This window comes from Chiloscyllium plagiosum, chromosome 12 (assembly GCF_004010195.1).
Source record: "Chiloscyllium plagiosum isolate BGI_BamShark_2017 chromosome 12, ASM401019v2, whole genome shotgun sequence".
Lineage (NCBI taxonomy): Eukaryota > Metazoa > Chordata > Chondrichthyes > Orectolobiformes > Hemiscylliidae > Chiloscyllium > Chiloscyllium plagiosum.
Window position 1 is genome coordinate 24,091,671 of NC_057721.1, and position 22,850 is coordinate 24,114,520.

Sequence of the window (22,850 nt, forward strand, 5' to 3'; positions counted from 1 at the left end):
TCAAACAATGAATATCTACCAATTGTTCCTCTTGACCTTCAAGTACATGAGAACTAGGGACAGGAATAAGCAATGCAGTCCCTCAAGCATCCTCCACCATTTGAAGCAATCACCTCACCTCAGCCTCAACTCCACTTTACTGCCTGCTCTCTGTAGTCCTTCAATGCGTTACTAATTTAAAATCTGCCTGTCTCTTCCTTCAATTTGCTCAACTTTCCAGTATTCACTACATTCTGGGGGAGTGAATTCAACAGATTCATGATTCGTTGACAGAAGCAATTGCTTCTCATGTCTGTTTTAAATGTGTTATCTCTTATCATAAAACTATGATCTCTCTTTCTTAAATAAAGATATTAACAAGCTTAAAGATGATTTTGTCAGGCATTAACAAAGGAGAAGACTAAATTGGCTTTATTGGTCCATTGGTTAAAAATGGAAACTGTTGAGTGTCGCTACTCTTTACTCCTGTCCAGTGAGCCTTGTTTGACTGTTGATGAAGAGACATCATGGATAGGAAAGGACTTAAGTTTATCAAATAACCTCAAATGTGCATCCTTGTAACTCATAGTTGAGATATTCAGTGGCCATGGAAATCAATGTCAGCACCTTTTAAGGAGGGAAAAGGAGGATATTGGAAACAACTGGCAGGCCAAGGAAAATATCTTCTGGTGAGAGCTGGGTTCAGTTTCACTTCAGAAATTGAAATAGTTATCTTTGATAGGTGACTACTAATGTCTTCATTTTTCCTAATTATAATGAAATGTTTGATGAGAAGATTACGAAGATTTTCTATTTAAAAGTTTGAGTGTTGTCAGGGATCTGGGAGCCTTTATAGTCTATCAGTAAATCATAAAAAAGAAATCTCCTTTGCAATGTACAAAGGGAGATGAGGCTGCTTTTTTCTTGACTTCAAAAGGAATGTTCATTTTGAATATAATTCCAAGATTTTTTTTCTTTAGGTTTCTTTCTAATTTTTGGCATTTTTTGGCATTTGATGTTCAAATCAGTCAAAACCACAGTGTTGGGTTAAGTTATCAAATTTAACAAATTTAATTAAAGATCTTTGACATTACAGATGAAAATCTTCAGAATAGAAACTGAGAGCATCCTTCAATTAAAATCCTGAGCTGCCAATAAAATCGGTTTGAGTCCAAGTGAAGCGTTTGTTCCTGATGTTCAGTCTGCAGGTTTGCAATGGAGTTCAGCAGAGAGTGCTACAAAATAGAAGATGCTGGGTTCATACATTGCTGTCTGCTGAGTTACTTGATCTTGGTAGGATGGGAACTGCAATTCTTTAGTTGGTCTGGGTGTCCCTGTTGCCAACTGCTATGGGAAACAAAATGCCCCCTAACTGAGGACAATTAAAATGTCTAAAGCAATCAACCCACACTTTTAAGATTAAGATGAAGAATAGTCATGTGTATAGGGACAAAGCATACCTGCAGCTGGAGTTTGTGCCTGAAAGGACTGGAAAGATGAAGATCAGGACAATATGAGCTCTATCAACTCAAGAGTCATAGAGTTGTACATTGCATTAAAAAGAAAGGAAAAGTTGCCACCAACTGCTTTTTCAGATTTGTGGTGTGCCTTTTTACCAACAGTGTAAGGTGTTGCCTTATTGACAGGCGGCTGACTGCAGTATAGTCCAGTGTTTTGATACTGTGTAAACAAAGTGTTTCCTCTGCATTGACAAGAGACGCTGAGTTAAGAGGTGTGACAAACTGCTCCTTTAACAAGGTTATGCTGCCCTTGTTTATTTTTAGTGAGGGCATAAACGACACAGACTCTGAAAAGTCTGGAGGTGAAGGGTTTTAGGGCCAATTTGATACTGCCTCATGCGGAAGACTTTCAAGTTTAAAAAACACTTGTACAATGAAAGGGGAGTGGCCAGCTTTCCCAGTTTAGCCTTTCTCTGTTTTGGTTTGGCTTGGTTTGTTTTGGTTTTTAACAGTAATGTGGGAAATGTTGCTGGATTCAAAGAAGCAGGTCTAGGCTGGTACTCTGTCTCTGATTTCTCTCCTGTAAGAACCTGTGTTTGATTTTACCTTTTTATGCCAAGGGGTGTATATGGAGATTATCGCAAGTTTTTGGAACAGCATCATTATGTTAAGTTTTTGAATAGATTAAGTTATTCAGTTTTCTGTTTTCTTTTTGTTTGTGTTTCATTCAGTAATCTTGTAAATAAGTTCTGTTTTGTTTAAAACTAAGTGGTTTGACCAGCTGATTCTCCCCTGAATATACACACTACACCTGCTTAGTCATAGAGATGTACAGAATGGAAACAGACCCTTCGATCCAACCCGTCCATGCCGACCAGATATCCCAACCCAATCTAGTCCCACCTGCCAGCACCCGGACCATATTCCTCCAAACCCTTCCTATTCATATACCCATCCAAATGACTTTTAAATGTTGCAATTGTATCAGCCTCCACCACTTCCTCTGGCAGCTCATTCCATACATGTACCACCCTCTGTATGAAAACGTTGCCCCTTACATCTCTTCTGCATCTTTCCTGTCTCACCCTAAATCTATGCCCTCTAGTTCTGGACTCCCCGACCCCAGGGAAAAGACTTCATCTATTTATCCTATCCATGCCCCTCATAATTTTGTAGACCTCTATATGGTCACCCCTCAGCCTCCGACGCTCCAGGGAACACAGCCCCAGCCTATTCAGCCTCTCCCTATAGCTCAAATCCTTCAACCCTGGTAACATTCTTGTAAATCTTTTCTGAACCCTTTCAAGTTTCGCAATATCTTTCTGATAAGAAGGAGACCAGAATTGCACGCAATATTCCAACAGTGGCCTAACCAATGTCCTCTACAGCTGCAACATGACTCAATACTCTGTACTCAATACTCTGACCAGTAAAAGAAAGCATACCAAACGCCTTCTTCAATATCCTATTTACCTGCGACTTCACTTTCAAGGAGCTATGAATCTGCACTCCAAAGTTTCTTTGTTCAGCAGCACTCCCTAGGACCTTATCATTAAGTGTATAAGTTCTACTAAGATTTGCTTTCCAAAATGTAGCACCTTAAAGCATCTAGTAAAGTTTGGGTCCGAGCTATCATCTTGAAATGTTTTAGGGGTCTGACCTGGTCTACAACAGAGGGCTCCTCCAAAATGTGAAATGTGTGGTAGATTTTACTTCACATTAACTTCTGCAGCATTTATTTTCTTACTCATAGTGAGTAACAGTTGCTGTGGCAGAAATGAGGGATTTCTATCATATCAGTTCTCGGTCGATGCATATTGCATGAAGGACCTAAAGTGAGTGAGCATGTAAAAATGAAGAGGACAAGGTTTTTTTAGGTGCCAATGGAAGACTGATTTTAAAAATAGTTCTGTTTCTTAACACTGAAAGAAGGATGATATTGTTTAAAGTAGAAACTATCTTTCAATTATAATATTCCCTCAGGGTTTGGATGGATTAGAATTTTGGTTCATAGAATCCCCACGGAGTGGACTCCATGGGCCAAATGGCCTGTTTCCACACCGACCCTCCAAAGGGCATCCCACCCAGACCCTACTATTGTAACCCTACATTTCCCACTGCTAATCCACCTAAACTGCAAATCTGCAGATACTCTGGGCAATTTAGCACAGTCGATTCACCTATATCTTTGCTCTATGAAGGAAACCGGAGCACCTGGAGGAAACACATGAGAGATAGGGAGAACATGCAAACTCTACACAGACAGTTGCCTGAAGTTGTAATCGAACTTGGTCCCTGGCGCTATGAAGCGGCAGTACTAACCGTTGAGCCACCATGTGTACCAGTGTAAATTAATGCAACAGCAAGCAGTACAATTCTGATGGGCACAATCCTATTTTTAGAAGTTAGTGTGAATTTTCAATATCAAATAATGTCACCACAGTCCCAGCATGCCATAGGGCTGCATTATCATGAGAGAAACTCCATTATTTTAACCTGAGGGTTGTCATGTCTCAGGCGAGGGGAAAAGTTGAGAAGCCAGGGCCTTTGTGGTAACCTCAGGCACAGAAATTGAAGCTACACTGTGTCATCACTCTGCATCACAAGCCAACAGTTCAGCCAATTGAGCTAACTTTGCCCCTATATCACAGCAAGATATTATATAAGCCAGAGTAGGCTGAATCTGTAACCAGGAAAGGGGTTTATATAAATGAAATGGCGAGTCACTTTGGGCAATGAATGTTCTTAGAAAGTATTATTTTACACTAAATTATTTAGGTTAGCTTTAGTATTGCCATTATATGCTGTTATTTATTTTTAATAAGTGTTTACAGTTTGAAAATTGCAAAAAAAAATTACTTTGAGGGACATGTAAGGTACATCTTGGTAATGAGCAGTTCCAGTTGAATAATCAAGAATGTGTGCAGATAAACCATGAAGTATCCACTGTGATATTGCAGACACTTTGACCTCTCATAATGACCTCACTGTTATGAAGCTTCCAATTTGAATTTTTTTTAAAAGTAAACTTCCTAATTCATTCCAAAAAGGTCTTGCCATTCTGTCGTACAGTTACATATTAATTCATTGGATATTCATTAATTTTGAAGCTATTTTGCTCAAAAGAGCATTGTTGGCCCACAGAAAACATACCCCCACTTATCAGAAATGTCTTAATATCACATTTCCAATGCGATTATGCTGTTGATACCTAATAGTGTTACAAAACATTACCTTACCATTTGTGCATGAAACAAATGAATCATTGCTTCTCTGGTTTATTTCCATGCCTACGTTAAAAGCTGACTTTTTTTAAGTGTAAAGAGAGTTAATGCTGTTTTATTTTTGCCAATGAAAAGTTATTCAACTTCAGTTATTCACACAAAGTTAGAAATCATTGTGGACAGTGTAGGTAATATCATAAAACTACAAAGGGATACTGATTGACTAGGTGAATGGGCAAAGCTGGCAGACGGAATTCAATGTAATCAAGTGTCACGCTTTCCATTTTGGATCGAGAAAAGGATAAATCAGGGTACTTTCTGGATGGTAAGAAATTATATACAGTGGATGCCAAGACTTGTTGGTTCAGGTTCATCGATCTTTAAAATGTTGCAAATAGGTGCAGAAAATATTCAATTAAGTGAATGGAACGCTGGCCATTATATCTAGAGGACAGGAGTACAAGGATTCAGAGGTTATGCTCTGATTGTACAAAACCCTGGCTAGACCCCACTTGGAGTACAGAGAGAAGACCTGGGCACCACACCTTAGGAAGGATAGATTGGCCTGGGAGGGAGTGAGATTTACAAGAATGACACCTCGATGTCAGCAGTTAAGTTATGAGGAGACATTATACAAATTAGGCCTTTTTTCGCGAGAACTTAGAAGGTTATGAAGTGATCTGATCAAAGACTTCCAGATATTATTAGGAAAAATCAGGGTGGATAAAGATAAACTATTTTCACTAATTGAGGATTTCAGGACCAGCAGTCACCGTTGAGAAGTCTGAGTCGAGAGTGTGATGCTGGAAAAGCACAGCAGGTCAGGCAGCATCTGAGGTGCAGGAGAATCGACATATCAGGCATAAGTCCTTCATCAGGAGTGTTGTGCTTTTCCAGCACCACACTCTCGACTTTGATCTCCAACATCTGCAGTCCTCACTTTCTCACAATTTGAGAATTAAGGCCAGAGTGTTCAGTAGAGATGTTGAGCACTTCCTCACACAAAGGTTGGTAGATGCTTGGAACTCTCTTGGGAACAATTGTTAACTTCAAATCTGAGAAGGATACATGTTTGTTCACCAAAATGTTAAGGGATATGGGCACAAAAGCAAGTATATGGAGTTCAGCCACAGATCAGCCACAATCTCTTTGAATGGTGGAACAGGTTCAAGGTTTTGCACCTATTTGCAATATTTTAAAGATCGATGAACCTGAACCAACAAGTCTTGGCATCCACTGTATATAGTTTCTTACCATCCAGAAAGTACCCTAATTTATCCTTTTCTCGAGCCAAAATGGATAGCCTGACACCTGATGACATTGAACTCCATCTGCCATAGCTCACTCATGTTCCTATATGCCTTTGTTGTATTTTGGGGGGAAAAAAATTAGCAATTTTATTGTTATGAACAATAATATTTTAAGAATAAGGCTTTTTTTCAGTTTTGCTGTCTTCTGCATATTCAGTAATGTCACACAAATGTTTATTTTGAAGGCTACACAAAAAGATATAGAAAAGAGACGGCTACTGCTCAACAGTATTACTGAGACTGGCAAGAGTCTGAAGACAATGTTAGGAAAGAGTGACAGTGTTGTGGATGACAAACTTAGCCTGTTAAATTGTAACTGGATAGCAGTCACATCACGGGCTGAAGAATGGTTCAACATTCTGTTGGTGAGTATCTTTGAACATCATTGTATCAATGCAGCAGCCTTTGGAATATAATATATTGCCAAATAAACAACAAAGATTAGTGTCAGAGATTGATGGAATGGAATGCCCATTAATTTGCCCCACTTCATTAATTTTCACCAAGGGCGGATGAATGAAGGTACTCATGTGAAGGTCAGGTGTCTCTCTGTAGCAGTGGGGTTAGGAAGAGATTCAAAGGGTATTTGTCTCCATGTAATTCTTGGATGTCATTTGGAGGAACATTTGTCTATTTTGGATGTTGTCAATTAAATTTATATTTTTTAAAATAAAATAGTGCCTTTTGAGATTTTTTGTTCAAGATTTTCATAAATATATGGAAATAATTTAATATAGTTATGTGATATAGAAGATTTAAGATTCAATTGAAGCTTGTGGAAGTGATAATTGGACAGTTACTGTAATGTACTGGTGTTGATTGGCTTTTTATTGTGTTTAATAAGATGTATGTGGTCGACATTAAGTAAAGTTTCATTTGGCATCCAGTAAATAGGAACTGGAAATGGGTTGGAATTGACAGTGTGTACATTCATAATTGTTTATTCGAGGGATCATTGCTTATATATCGTCATGGAGATTGGCTCCAGTTTTATTTTTCACGATAACACTTTCTGAAGAGTAAAACAAACTCTACCCCTATCATGTTGAAAATGACCTCTGTTGTCTCCATTAATTAATCTGATGTAAGAAATAAAATTCAGCAGCAACTAGAGCTTGGCTTTAGCTTTTTTTAGATATTTTAACAATTGCTCTCAAAATGAATAAATATAGAACACACGTAGAACCCATAATAATCTAAAAACCGTGCAAAATGGCACAATATCCTTCGATCAGCACTAAGTAAAATTAATTGAATCACCACAAACAAATAGCCCTGACAGTGGCTTGTATTCCTCTTTATATATGCAATGTACATTAGACTGGCAGCTAGCACTTAAAAATATCGATTCAATCATACCCTGTATTATTCAGGTAAAATTTGACTGAAGATTTACCAAGTCACTGGTTTTATAAGGAGAGATCTCTCAATGGTAGCCACAATTTCTGGGATTGCTGCTTGCAGCATTTGAACATTTCAATATGGTATCTGCCCAACATAACCTGAAGTTAATCACAGATCTCCATTTACACAAATTAACTAGTGTGCTGATAGCACTGCGCTAATGTTTAAAGAGATAGCATGGAAACCATCCCCACAGAGCTTGCTGATCTTTAGTTTCAGCTGGTTCCTGTAAAATAAAGTGTGCTTGAAGAATGATTTGGTTCTCCACCAAATGTTTCTGTGAAGCTAACTTTCCTTGTAATAAGGTATTCACTAAATGGCATGCAATGTTTAATCAGAATTTAATGGCCCAAATAGTTCATGGGAACTGTATCCTGGGCTACATAAATTGGCCACACATACACGTGTTTCAAAATCATTGGTGTAGGTTTTGAGCAATATTTTGACCGATGGGTTCTCCAGTCTTAAAGTTTCTCCAATACAGATTTGCCTAATGCTAAATATCATTCTGCATTTGAAATTCTCCACTATTCTGCCATATTGATGCCCTATTACAGCCTTCCCAGTCCCAAAAGAATGAAGAGAACACTAGCTGCCTGACCAACTGATATAGACCTTCCTGCCTCTTGTCAATCAGGGAATGTTCATTTGCTCAACTTTCTGCTCTTGGGGTTCTGCATGATTTTCTCAAGGCAGACTTCCATTAGACTATGACAGTCTTTAGCAGACTAACCAAACCCCTGTTCCCATCCTTTTCAGATTTGTCCTGAATTGCTTAACATATGCCATAGAGTCATAGAGATGTACAGCATGGAAGCAGACCCTTCAGTCCTACTCGTCCATGCCAACCAGATATCCCAACCCAATCTAGTTCCACATGCCAGTACCTGGTCCACCCCCCCAACCCCTTCCTATTCATATACCCATTCAGATGCCTTTTAAATGTTGCAATTGTACTAGCCTCCACCACTTCCTCTGGCAGCTCATTCCATAAAAGTACCATCCTCTGCGTGAAAAGGTCGCCCCTTAGGTCTCTTTTATATTTTTCCTCTCTCACCCCAAACCTATGCCGTCTAGTTCTGGACTCCCCCACCCCAGGGAAGAGACTTTATCTGTTTATCCTATCCATGCCCCTCATGATTTTGTAAACCTCTTTAAGGTCACCCCTCAGCCTCTGACACGCCAGAGAAAACAGCCCCACCTGTTCAGCGTCTCTCTATAGTTCAAATCCAGCAACCCTGGCAACATCCTTGTAAATCTTTTCTGAACCCTTTCAAGTTTCACAACATCTTTCCGATAGGAAGTAGACCAGAATTGAATGCAATATTCCAACAGTGGCCTAACAGCCACAATATGACCACCTAACTCCTGTACTCAATACTCTGACCAATAAAGGAAAGCGTACAAAATGCCTTCTTCATTATCCTATCTACCTACGACTCCTTTCAAGGAGCTATGAACCTGCACTCTAAGGTCTCTTTGTTCAGCAACACTCCCTGGGACCTTGTCATTAAGTGTATAAGTTCTGCTATGATTTGCTTTCCCAAAATGCAGCACCTTGCATTTATCTAAATTAAACTCCATCTGCCACTACTTATCCCACGTGTAAGACTATTCTTAACAATCTGAATAGATGAACAGCGTTTCAGTGAGTTCCATCAGGTTTACCTCCTGTTTATGGTAAATATTGTTTTCAAATTAACTTCCGGAGAAAACTATGCTCATTAGCCATTGAAAGAGGCATCGCCATGACTGATTTATTTTTGTTCAGATGACTTGTCAATTGAATTGACTTTGTTTTCTATAAATATCTTGACAGTATACTGATGGAAATTATTGTCCAGAAGTTAAATTAAGCTTGGTGCTTTCAGCCACACAGAGTGTTGGAAGCCAGACAAATAGAAATGTACTGAGTGTAAAGCCCTTGGTGTGTGGTATAATAGCTTACTACTGAATTCCCTGTGGAGGAATTATCATTGTATCTCATTAACAATGATACTTTGTAAAATATGCAGCCCATCTCATTATTTTTGCTCATTTAAAATGATTGAGTTTTTAAATAATTAAACTTGAGTCTGTTCTATTTCCAAATACTTTGTGGTAATTGATCCCAAAGATTGGTGGTGATTTTTTTTTCTGCAAACTTAAAATAATGTTGTGATGATGGCTATGATATTTTAATAAAAGGGCTAATGCCCATTTAAAGTGTAAATTATAGGCCACATTTCGTCATGCCATCCTATCAGAGAACTATTGTTCAATGCTGAAATGTAGTGAAAGAAAGATTCAAACTCATAATTCCCCATCAGGCAGCTGTTTAGTCTGACAAGCAACATGTATAGAGAATCAATGTCATCAACCAAGGCACAAAACAGCATCAGCTGGAAGCAAATTATGTGTCCCTAAATTTTAGGCAGACTATCAAGTGACCGAAGGAGAGCTGAAAAGGGAAATGAAACATTTACTTAATGTATTTTTTAAAAACGCTAAACCACTTATTCATATTCAACTGCAACACAGGAATACCAGAAGCAAATGGAAAATTTTGATCAGAATGTAGCTCAAATCACAGCCTGGATGTATCGTGCTGAAATCTTGTTGGATGAATCTGAGAAACAGAAAGTTGGACAGAAGGAGGAAGTTCTGAAGGTAACTTCACTTCAGATTTTTAAATTTTGGATAATTGATCTTTTCTAACCAAGGTATTGATTTTTGTCTCCATTTGTAGTTGGAATCTGAATTCCAATTACGTTCAGTAATTTAGAATTTTCCCATTTGCAGTTAAAGTGCGGTGACAAGTGGGTTGCATGACATCACGTTTCTGATAGCCTGGCCCAGCTTGTACATTTTCCAGCTTTTACCTCAATACTTAAGCAAGCAGTATTCCATTGTGCTATACTCCTCTTCCATTAACCCATTCTGTGTGGATGTTCAGACCTACAGAACGGACCACAGCCCAGTCCCTGGACTTGAAGAGCATATATGCCCAGACTTGCATGGGACCAAACACCTAACTGAGCATGGCCAACCCCTGGACTGTAATCAAACTAGATGCTTGAATAACTGGCTATACACCATATTTGACTATGGTCCACCACTCCTCATTGAGCATCTATCCCCTCTGACTTCTGTACATTGCTGTTTTTTAAAATTACGTGCAGCATCCCCTGTTGGGACATGCAGTTCTGATTCTGACAAAGCACTGTAATGTTCAGCATAGTATCTATCCCCACTCTGATTGATACATTTTAGCCTCAGTGCACTCCACTGCCACAAGTTGCCTGCCTCTCTTTCTGCACTGTCAGATAAGCTCATTCACAGACGTTACCCACTTCTACCTCGGTGCTAAAGCTTTGTGCACTAAAGAGCAACATAATTCTGAAAGACTGAGTGGCATGATTTAAGTGCTTGAAGGCCTTGTGCATGATAAAGCAACCAAAGACCATAAGATGCCTTGCTACAGGTCAGTGCAAAAGATTTTGTATTGGTGCAAGGATGTCCCCGTGTGTAAACCTGGAAGAGGTTTGCATCCCAAAGCTATCCCTCAACTCCAAAGTAGATGATTGAAGTAGTAACAGACTTGGTCCAAGTGTAGGCATAATGATGTGATGAAGTTGGTACTTTACTCTTGCTGAGTTGTATCGTTGAAGGGCTGTGGAGGATTGTAGCTATTAACTATGCAGGAACCTTGTGTAGATGAAACAGCTCCATGTAGTGAGAAGGTAGATGGCTAGCAGCCATTTCATAAACAGCAACAGATTCTGGCAAGACAAACCACCATCTTACAACTGATTTACCTGTTTTTGACGTTTTTTTTCTTTATAAAGGAGTGGAAAATATGTGATGTCAGTATGCTGGTCTGGGATATTAAGAGATGCAAATTCAGGGAAATTAGGTCATTACCTCTAATGGTCAAGATTCTGAACTTGTTATAAAACGTTTGAAGACTAAATGGGAAGGTTTTCTAGAATCACTTTCTTCACTTTTGCCAAATTAAGTAATCTTAGTTGTCTTCCATTTCATCACCAGGGATGAGAAAATTCTGCCGTTGATTTGAACAACCTTTCAATTGTGACCCATGCTGCTTACAGCATATGTCCATGTAAAACTGACTAAATTCACATCTGTTTACCAATGATTATTTCTCTGATGTCACTATGCCATTCCTTTTCTCCATACTATGCAACAATGTGCCTTTGTTACTTCCCAATCTGCTCTGAAAAACAGACACGTCTTTCTCCATCATATTCCTGTAGCTAGGGTGTTATCTTACACTGTGACTGCACTGGTAGGTGATGAGAAACCCATTCTTCCCAATGTATAAAGCCTAATCATTGAAGGATGCTGGTTCATGTATAAAACAATTAAGAAGGTCATAAGGTTTATATTGCAGTCTGTTTCAAAAACAAACTGATCAATATCAATCAATTGTCCACAGAAAATCACTCATAAAGGGGAGAAAGTATGTGTTACTGTTAAATAAATTATTAAGGTAGTTCAGGGATGCAATAAGGTTCGATATGGTTGCAAAGTGGTGACATAACTGGGCTAATTATCCTGAGGTCTGCACCAATGATCCAGAGATAGGAGTTCCAATTCTAGCACAGTTGGTAAATGAATCAGGGATAAAATGTCAGAATCAGCATTGGTGATCATGCAATTGCTGCAAGGATATAAAAGCCCATTGATTCACTAACCTTTGTAAGTCGAAGGAAACATTTCCTTACCTGTGCCGACAGGTGAATCCAGATGCATAGCAATATGATGGCCTCTAAACTATTGTCTGAAGTGGCTTAATCAACCATGCAGTCAGAGCTGCAACAAATAGACTACAGTAATGGAAGCAAGTGCACACTATCATCTCCTCAAAGAGTTATGAATAGGCAATAAATGCTGGCCTTGTCTGTGATATTCTCGGATTTTTTTTCAAGTGCCTTGTTTCCTAATTTGTTAAGCTAATATAAATCCTAGCAAAGTGACCACTGCAAAATAAAATAGTTTGAAATAAAAATACTGCAGCAATTTGTCATCAATTTCTTCTCATAGATTATTTTGAATACTTTAGAAATTCACTGGGAATTCTTTTCACAGCTGTGAAAGTAAAGTTGTTATTCATACATCATGGTTAAAAGACAGAAAACTGTTTTGCATCACAGAATCTCAATTTGGTGTTGTATTTTGTTTGTGTCTCCTGGGTGAAGTTGGTACAATCTTTATTGAAACCAATGGAATGAATATTTTATTGGTTCTAAAGGGGAGTCGAAAACAAGAGGGCAAAGGTAAGATGGGCAAAGTTTAAAAGGGTCCTAAGGGACAACGTTTTCATGCACAGGCTGGTGCTATATGGAATGAACTGCCAGAGGAATTGATGGAGGCTGGTACAATGACAACATGTAAAGGACATCTGGATAGGTATGTGAATAAAAGGGTTTAGAGGGATATGGGCCAACTGCTGGCAAATGGAGCTAGGTTAATTTAGGATATCTGGTTGAGTTGGATCGAAGAGTCTGGTTGTGTGCTGTACATCCCTGTGACTTAGAAAGAGGCTGACCAATGCTGCCACTTTAGTGTGAAGTCAACAGCATAGTGAACTTAGGCAGTCTCACCTCAGCTGGTTACCCACTGGCTGCAGTGGAGTTGTCTAGCGGGAAGCAGTTTGTTTTTAAAGATTTTTTTTGGCCTTCATTTTTAACTTTCTCTGCTGTTAGCTCTTCATCAAAACCCAACAAACAGCTTCATACACAGAAACTTCTGTGGCTGAAGAGCTATGTGGAACTGACTGTAACACAGAACCCTTTCAACATTTTGATAAACAGTATAAAGCTCAAACTGTGATCTGAATTTCAGCAGATCCTTCTTACTTTATTCTACATGGGGAAAATCTGTTAATATGAGTAACCTAACCTGTCTCTTATCAATGTTACACAGTTCTTTCCCTACCTTTCCATCCTCTATATTGCTGTGCGCTTTAAATGCATCTTTCTGTCTATGTATGTATTTCTAGCTCTGACTTTAAGTTGTGTGTGTCTTGCTCATTGGCTGTAGCGTCTGAAGTCTGAACTCAATGATATGAGACTGAAGGTGGATGCGGTGCGTGACCAGGCCCTGGAGCTGATGACAAACCGTGGAGATCACTGCAGGGAGATAGTGGAGCCCAAGCTTTCAGAGCTTAATCAGAGGTTTGATGCCATCTCACACAGAATAAAAACTGGCAAGGTAGGTATATCAGTCCATAGAGCAAATCAAATGTGTTTTCAAATCCAATCTGGAATTGATGCTTTGGATACAAACTTTTAACTTGACTTTCAAGGAGAGCTTGATTCAAAAATAAATTGTGAATTATTTTAAACTGCTTTTACATTCAGGGGAGTTAATTTCAAACAATGACTGGATATCCAGTTGATCATATAATTTGAGAGCTTTAATCATTACATGTTGTTACATGGGTTGTCTAATATTCCAAAAATAATCATAAAATCCAAATCCCAATTTTACATCAGTCTGCACTTCATTAAACGTGATAATAAACCTATTTTCATTGCACTACTGCTGAAATATTTTCCATTAACCCATGCATGATGACAATTGTCAAAATTCTGACCATTTCATTAACCTGTGCATGGTGTGGATGAGTAGCTATTAAAATAAATGTTATATTTATTTCATTGGAATGGTCTTAAATTTGACATGGTGTCTGAGGACTTCCATATGAGATATAAACATTCCAATTATGTGGGCTGGAAACATTCTCACTCTATTCTCATCGTCATTTTGGGTGAACATTCAGCGCTCTTTCTGGTTGCTGTCAGAAATGCAGTTTCTGTTCCCTTGTACATTTTTATTCATTTCACATGATCATTGCAGTATTTATAAGTACTAAAATTTTAAAGTTAGTATTGTTCCCTAACTGTTATTTTCTGATACAAATCAGTTCTACACTTGACGTATGCAATAATCTCAATGTAAAATAAAACATGAACATTTTTACCATGCAATCAGTGTGTGTATTTGCAAAGAGTTGATAGTGTGATTCAAACGTTTACAGTCTTTATTTCTTAAAAACAAAATCTGTCTTTAAAAATGTATATTGATGATTTTTTCACTGCCTGTCGTAATGTTCACTTATTTATTAACAATTTTGAACTGAGTAATTAACTTAACAACCCAACTCTCCCATTGCAGGTTAAAACTAAATTTGAAAAGGATTGAAGTGAAGATAGGATATAGGGAGGGAAAGCTGAAAGATTCATGATTTAGGAAGTACCTGATCACTTCTAGTACAATGAATTACTTAGTGTGATGCCTATTGCGTGAAACAACACCCATCAAATCTATATGCAGTCTGAATCCAAAGACAACACGGAGTTGAAAATCTGATTTTAATGATCTTGGCTGACAAATTGAGGTTAAATAAAACATTTTAAATATATTTGTTGTCCTTTAAATAGTTGCACAATATTTTTAACACTCCCTATCTTAATGACCCAATTAGAAACGTAGATTGCCTCCAGTGTGGAAGCAGGCCATTTGGCCCATTCCATCTACACTGACCCTCTGAAGAGCATCCGCCTATTCCTGTAACCTATCCCATGGAAATCCACTTAGTCTGCACACTATGGCAATTTAGCATGGTCAATCCACCTCACCTGGGCATCGTTGGACTATGGGAGGAAACTGGAGCACCCGGAGGAAACCCGCGCCGATACACGGAGAATGTGCAAACTCCACACAGACGGTTGCTGGAGGATGGAGTTGAACTCACGTCCCTGGCACTGTGAGGCAGCAGTGTTAACCACAGAGCCACCATGTCGCTCCAAGACTTTAGTCTGGTCGTTTTCTGAAAAATGATACATCCAAAAAGATCATACTCTCTCAATATTACATTGACTTTTATAATCTTAATGTATAATTGAAATTCAAACTTATTAGGGGTTCAGTAACTGAACAAGACCATAAGATGTAGGAGCAGCAGTAGGACATTTGGTCCATCGAGTTTTCTCTACCATCCAAGGACATCATGGCTGATCTGATCATTCTCAACTCCATTTTGTCACCTTTTCCCTGTAACTCTTGAATCCCTTATTGATGAAAAATCTGTCTGTCTTAGCCTTGAGTATACTTAATGACCCAGCCTCAGCAGCTGTCTCCAGTAAACAACTCAGTAGGTTGACATCCTTTTCAGAGAAAAATATCATTCTAATTTCTGACTTAATTGAGTGACCCCTCACTCTGAGATTATGCCCTCTCGTCTTCAGCTTTCCCCGAAAGGCACAGCATCTCTCCACATCTACCTGTCCCTAATAATCTCATTGTTCCAATAAGGTCTCCACTCATTATTCCAAACTCCAATGAGTAAAAGTCCAATCTAGTCAGCTTGTCCTCATAAAACCCTTCTATACCCAGAATCAACCCAGTGAACCTCTGTCAACTGCTTGCAATGCCAGTATCTATTTCATTGATAAGTGAACCGAAACCGTTGACGTTATTTCATCAGTGGTCTCACTAGTGCCATCTATAGTGAGCAAGACTTCCCTAGTTGTATATTCCATACACTTTGGGAAGAAGAAAAGAACAGTGGTACAGTTGCCTTTCCTATCTCCTGCTGAACTCTTTTATTTTGTGACTTGTGGATTTAGGATCCCCAAATCTTTCTGTACTGTGTAGTCTTTTAAAATTGAATTAATATTCCGGTCTTCTGTTCTTCCCGCCAATGTGCAAACCCACACATTATCTTCTTTCTGTCCATTCATTTGCATACTTGCTCAACCTGTCTGTCTCTCTCTCTGTAGACTCTGTCCCCTCCCCAATTGCCATCCCACCTATTTCTGTGTATTAGCGCAAGAGTAGATCAAGCATCTAAACCCTTGAGTTCAATAGAAAATAAAACCAGGTGATACCTATAACGGCCAGTTAGTTTGCTACTGCCTGCTTTGTGAAACACCAAAATGAATTGCCGAAGCCACACAAAGATCTTAATACGGTGAAGTAATCTCCTTTAGAAAAGATAATTGAGACCTTTGCAGAAACAAATTGGTGATTTCAACAATCCAGAATTCATAGAGCTTGTTTTTGTCAATGGACATATTGTTCGGTTTAAGCTTGATGCCAGTACGTAGGTACAGCCTACAGAGAAAACACTCTATGGCATGGATATAATCAGTGTGGACATCCCTGATCATCAAATTGAGAGATGAGTTGAATATCACTCCATGTACACTAAACCGATGCCCAATGATACATAGAATCAAGAAAAAGATGATGCCTGGTCAAATCATCAAGGAAGCATTCTTCTGCTAAGGAGATCATAGGAGGTTAACAGTCTTCCAGATAAGCTAATGGACCAACAAAGTCTGCAACAAATGCCAGCCTCCACCAATGATATCCATGAGCTTGTGGATCTTTCAGCAAATAAATTATCTATTGATTAGAATCGGTGTCAACAGATTACCCTTCTTCGAAGTCTGAAGTGAACATATTCTGAGAAAATTAGCAACATCCAGATCATCTACGTTTGTGAAGACAGAGTCTTGAGCAGGTGATAGGATGTGTAATGGGTTAACAATGGGGGAGGAAATGCTTGTGAGAGGTGTATCAGGTAATGGTTCTGAAGGACTTAATGTTTATACTACATTGGCTCCTTCATTCTACTCATAGAAATGTAGAATATAGGAACGGAAGTAGTCACATGACTCATCAAACTTGCTCCACCTTATTCAATATGGTCATCACTGACCATCCCACTCTGTGCCCAATTCTGCTTTCTCCCTACACTCTTTAAAATCTCTTTAGCCCTAAGTACTATTTCTATCTCATTCTTGAAAACATTGTGCGTTGACCTTAACCGCTTTCTGTGACACAAAATTCTACAGCCTGACCACTCTTTGGGTGAAGAAATTTCTCCTCATCTGAGTCCTAAATGACCTACTCCATATTTTTACACTATAACCCTTGGTTATCAACTCACTGGTTATTGGGATCATCCTTTATGCATTTACCGTCTCTTGTTCAGATTTTAAGGCTTCTATGAGATGCCCCTCATTCTTTTAAATTCTATTGAGAAGATTCTAACTAATCTAGTTTGTCTTCATGCCTCAGCCCTCCCATCCCAGGAATCGGTCTGATGCTACGTGGGTGGAGACAGGGAATGTTGTTGTAGCTTTCCGATTGAGCAGATTTATTTGTACCAGCTCCCTTGCATAATAATATCTGACCAAGACAAAAGGAGCATTCGTGGCAGCAAACTGACTCTTACAACCCTACCCCAGTACTGCATGTGGTAGAGGTAGCAAATACCATAAGAAGGTAATACGACAGCCATTAGTGCTGTTTCAGAGTTCAAGTGCTGAGGCATTGGAAAAGGCAGGAGAATGAGTTTCAGAGAGATATCAGCCATGAATGAATGGCTGATATTTGGCCCAGCTCAGGCATGCTGGGCCAAATGGCCTAATTCTGCTCCTTTATCTTACAGTCAAGTCTCCTCTGCCATTCAATGATATTGTAGCTGATCTGTGACCTCATTTCATACAGCTCTCTTTGACCTGAAGCCCTTCCCACATTGTGTGGAATTGTATAGGGCAGAGTTTTATTCTGCCTGAACTGTACATAAAGAGAGAGTTTTTATGTGAAACCAATAACCACAATCCTCCATGCTCCAGTAAGTCCCACTCTTTACCTTTCCTCAGTCACTGACTACACATTGTCATCTTGGTCGCCATACAAAACAGAATTGTCATAAATAGTACAATATTTACAATTAGCATCATGCTGTGTACATACAAATATGAGCTAATTGCCCTTAATGCCCATCTTCTGAGTACCTGTGTCTGGTTTAGTGAAACTATGTGGAGCTGACTTTCATGGGAGTTGGGGAGAGAGCTCCAGGTGGTCTTTGAGGAGAACATGAAGCAATAATAGGACAAGAAAGTGTGGATGTTGACTGCACCACCTTAGTTTGAGTGGTAGCTCTCTCTAGGCTGGCTGACTGGCAACAGCAAGATCACTGGCAGAGGTGCTGTAGTATACTGTGAATGGACAGCATAATGAGATGGAGGTTGATGATATGATCTAATATTCATATTAGTTATGTGCCGAACATGTGGAAAAAAAAGGAAACATTTTACTAGTGAGAGATGTACTTAACAATGGTGCAGGTGAAAGCATTTGCAAATCCTACCAGAGTCCGATAATAGTTATTCTTGGGTAAAGGGTGGACCATAAAAGGCTGTAAGTTACCAGAAATGAAGAGCAAAGCTGTCTTTGTATTTTTCGAAATTGAGCCCAAGCCACAACTCTTGTGGCATCACTAACCAGGTGGTAAAACACATGCCAGCTTGAACGTGGGCAGCATAATTTTACTGTCCAGGCTGCACCTCAGCAACCCCAGTAATCTGTTGAAAAACAGATTGCCACTGTACCCTTAAACTCTGGTTGAAAGCTGGTATCCGCTTCCATTTTGATAGCAAAGTGTATTCTGAGGTTTCATTGCAAAACTGAGACTGTGGTGGAAACCATGTGTGCCACAGTGGGAAGTATGATGGTACCTCATTCTAAATTCTGTAATTGTGCTCATGGATTTGTCCTCCATTCCATTTAAGGAAAGGCTGGATGGTCTGCACAAAACCTTTTATTAAGTTGGTGTTGGACTCCTCCTTGTTCTTTGCAGTTTCAGACTGACCTCCTTGTGCATGAAGATTTTCACTCTCCAACCAGCTGGCACATGCTGTGCTGTCTGCAGGGCACTTGTGCTTGTAAATCAGAAGGAACTGTGGGACAAGGAGGATTGGATGCATGGACTCAGTTATTTTCTGTTTATTCAGCCCCATCATTCACCAATACTTGACATCCAGTGATAGCAAACATTGTTTACTATGTGAATTAAGATGTGTATGTGCTTTTGACCCTCATTTGATTAGCTTCTGTTACCTCCAGTTATGCACCTCCATGCTCTTCAAGACAAAGGGGAATATGTCATTGAGTGCTTCACAATCTATTTTTGATCGAGCTGTCATGTTGAATAGTTGATGTGTACAAGTTGGGGCTGTCAGGTGATGTGATGTAAGGCTTACAACAGTGCTGATGTGTGAGCATTAGATGAAACCAGGAATGTTTGGATTGGTTCCTTATTGATTAAAGGTCATTGTTTGGTGGTTGATGTTGTTGTGGTTAGTTGGTGGTAGACAGTGTTTGAAGATGTATTCATTGACCTTTGTGTGAGGTAATTGAAATTGTTGTGACACGACATCCACTTCATTGGAGGCTTGGTTCCTGGCATTGACTTCTTGGGATCACTGATGTCATTATCCTTAGAGTGTATATCTGAAAGGCCTACTCGGCTGCGATATTTAACTGCTCTCCAACCTTCGATCTCCTCCATCAATGAATCCAGTGCAATGTCTGACAAATTTAGACCGTTCTTTTCAGTGTGGTCCCATTCTTCATGATATCTCACTTCACATTTCCTTTCTGCAAGATTGCTTCAGTCTCAATGCACCACTTGACTGAGAAGTGCCATATAGCTTTCAGATCTAGTGGAAAATTATCATTTTCAGACTTCTGTTGTTTTGTGCGACCAATGAACAGTGTAGGAGCAAATTACTGCTGATGATGCAATCTCTACTGAAAATAAAAAATGCTGGAGATCACAGTGGGACAGGCAGCAACCATGGAGAGAGAGCAAGCTAACATTTTGAGTCGAGATGATTCTTCATCAAAGCTGAAATGAAATGTGGAGGGCACAGCATTTATGCAATAATTTAAGTTGGACGGCGGGGAGTAACGGAAGTTGTGAGGGAGAAAGGATGCTGATAGTTCAGATTTAACTGATAGAAATGAGAGAAAGGCAGAACAATCGTGCATTTTACTGCTAGACTGGAAAGGACAGACAGTCTCACTGCAGTTTTGGGGTGGGGGGGTGCTGGTGGAGGAGAGAACATGGTAACAGAGAATGTAACAAGTAAAACTAAAATAAAGAGAAGGAAATAGTTTACAATTTGAAAGTGTTGAACTCAATATTGAGCCTAGAAAGTTGTAAAGTGCCAGGTTTGAAGATGAGACATTGTTCCTCCAGTTTTTGCTGTGATTTGCTTAACCATTGCAGCATGCTGAGGACAGACACATGGGCATGAGAGCAGGACCCTGCAGTAGGTTTAATTGACTGCTCATGACCCCACCACCAGAGCACTATCCTCTGTCGTTTGTGCCACCGACAATCAGACCCCACCAACAGAGATATATTTCCCTCATCACGTATCAGCATTCCGCAGAGACCATTCTCCGCATGATTCCCTTATTAGGTCCCCCACCATCACACCCTTCACTCCCGACACCTTCCCTTGCTGCTGAAAGAGGTGTAAAACCTGTGCCCACACCTCTCCCCTCACTTCCATCCAAGGCCCCCAAAGGATCCTTCCGCATCCAGCAGAGATTTTCCTGCACATCTAAACATCTCACCTACTGTGTCCATTTTTCTCAATGTGGTCCCCTCGACATTGGGGAGAACAGGACGCCAACTCACAGAATGTTTTAGGGAATATCTCTGGGACACACGCACCAAACAACCCCACCGCCCTCTGGTCGAACACTTTAACTCCACCTCCTACTCCTCCAAGAACATGCAAGTCCTGGGTCACCTCCAGCACAAAATCCAAACTACCCAATGACTGGAGGAAGAATGCTTCATCTTCTGCCTTGGGACCATCCAACCACACAGTTTTGGAACCAGTGGGATCTGCACCGTTCGGACAGTCTCCACCTGAACTGATCTGGGACCAGTGTTCTCGTGAAAAGTATAAATAGGGTGATCAGTAGGACTTTAAACTTATAAGTCGGGGGGGAAAGAAAAGTGAAAGTGACAGGGAGTATGGAGTTAAATGGAAAGATTAGCAGCAGGAGAGCATGTGTGCAGTGGGTTTATGCTCAAGGCAGACTTGGAATGCAGCAAAAAGGAAGGATAACTTTGGAGATCTTATGATTTCCAATATCTCTAATAATGATAAGAAAGTTAACATTAAGGCACTTTACCTGAATGCTTGTAGTATTTGTAACAACGTAGATGAATTAACGCCAAAAATCATCGTGAATGATTAAGATGTGGTGAGCATCAGAGAGACATTGGTTGCAGTGAGTTCAGGACTGGTAGGTAAACATCCAAGGATTTACAACTTATCAAAAAGACAGGGAGGTGGACAGAGGGGGTGGGATTGCCTTGTTAGTTAAGAATTAAATTAAATCTATGGCACAGAATGACATAGGGTCAGATGATTTGGAGTCTGTTTGGGTGGAGTTGAAGAACCATAAAGGCAAAAAAAATGGGGAGTTATGTACAGACCACCTAACAGTGGTCAGGACAAGGTGCAAAAGATGTATCAGGAAATAAATAGGGCATGTCAGAAAGGCGATCACGGGAGACTTCAATATTCAGGTGAACTGGGTGAATAATGTTATCAGTGGATCCAAGGAAAGGGAATTCATGGAATGCTTACATGTTGGCTTTTTGGAACAACTTGTGATGGAGCCCACAAGGGAGCAGGCTATTCTGGACTTACTGCTATGTAATGAGCCAGACTGTATAAAAAAATCTTAAAGTAAAGGAACACCTAGGAGGCAGCGATCATAATATGGTAGAGTTCAGACTGCAGTTTGAAAGAGAGAGGGCAAAATCGGATGTAATGGTGTTACAGTTAAATCAAGGTAATTACAGGCATAAGAGTGGAAATGACGAAAATCTACTGGAAGCAGAGCCTCGTGGGGAAGACAGTAGAGCAACAATGGCAGGAGTTTCTGTGTGTAATTGAGGACACAGTATCGAGGTTCATTCCAAAGAAAAGAAAGATTATCCAGAGTGGGGATTAGACAGCCATGGCTGACAAAGGAAGGAAATGGAGCTGCCCAGTAATATTAGAAATGATAGTAAAAGTTTATTTCAATACATAAGAAACATACGAGGGGCAAAAATAGACATTGGCCCACCCCAAATTGATGTTGGAATGCGAGTGATGTGAGACAAGGAAATAGCTGAAGAACTTAATACGTACTTTGCGTCAGTCTTCACAGTGGAAAACATGGGTAACATCCCAACATTTAAGGAGAGTCAGAGGGTAAAGTTGAGTATGGTAGCCATTACAAAAGAGAGTGCGAGAAAAACTAAAAGGTCTAAAAATTGAAAAGTCTCCTGGCCCCGATGAGCTACATCCTAGAGCTCTGTGGGAGGTGGCTTAGGAAAAAGCGGAGACGTTATGATCTTTCAAAAGTCACTGGAGTCAGGGAAAGTCCCAGATGATTGGAAAATCGATGTTGTAACCCCCTTGTTCAAGAAAGGATCAAGACAAAAAATGGAAAATTATAGGCCGATTAGCCTAACTATCATTAAGGGTGAGATTTCTAAATTCTTGGAAGTGCAGGGTCAGATTAGAACAAGTCAACATGGATTTAGTAAGGGAAGGTCGTGCCTGACAAACCTGTTAGAATTCTTTGAA

General features: G+C 39.7%; 1 protein-coding gene across 5 annotated transcripts in view; it reads left to right on the top strand.

Annotated features, from left to right (window-relative positions):
• dmd (dystrophin) overlaps positions 1-22,850 on the top strand; it is a 2,012,228-nt gene that overhangs the window by 1,066,817 nt on the left and 922,561 nt on the right. For all 5 annotated transcript variants that reach the window (XM_043700735.1, XM_043700733.1, XM_043700734.1 and 2 more), the window contains 3 exons: positions 6,159-6,338; positions 9,898-10,026; positions 13,423-13,593. In XM_043700735.1, the coding sequence (XP_043556670.1) occupies positions 6,159-6,338; positions 9,898-10,026; positions 13,423-13,593 (480 nt within the window). The remainder of the gene's footprint in view (positions 1-6,158; positions 6,339-9,897; positions 10,027-13,422; positions 13,594-22,850) is intronic.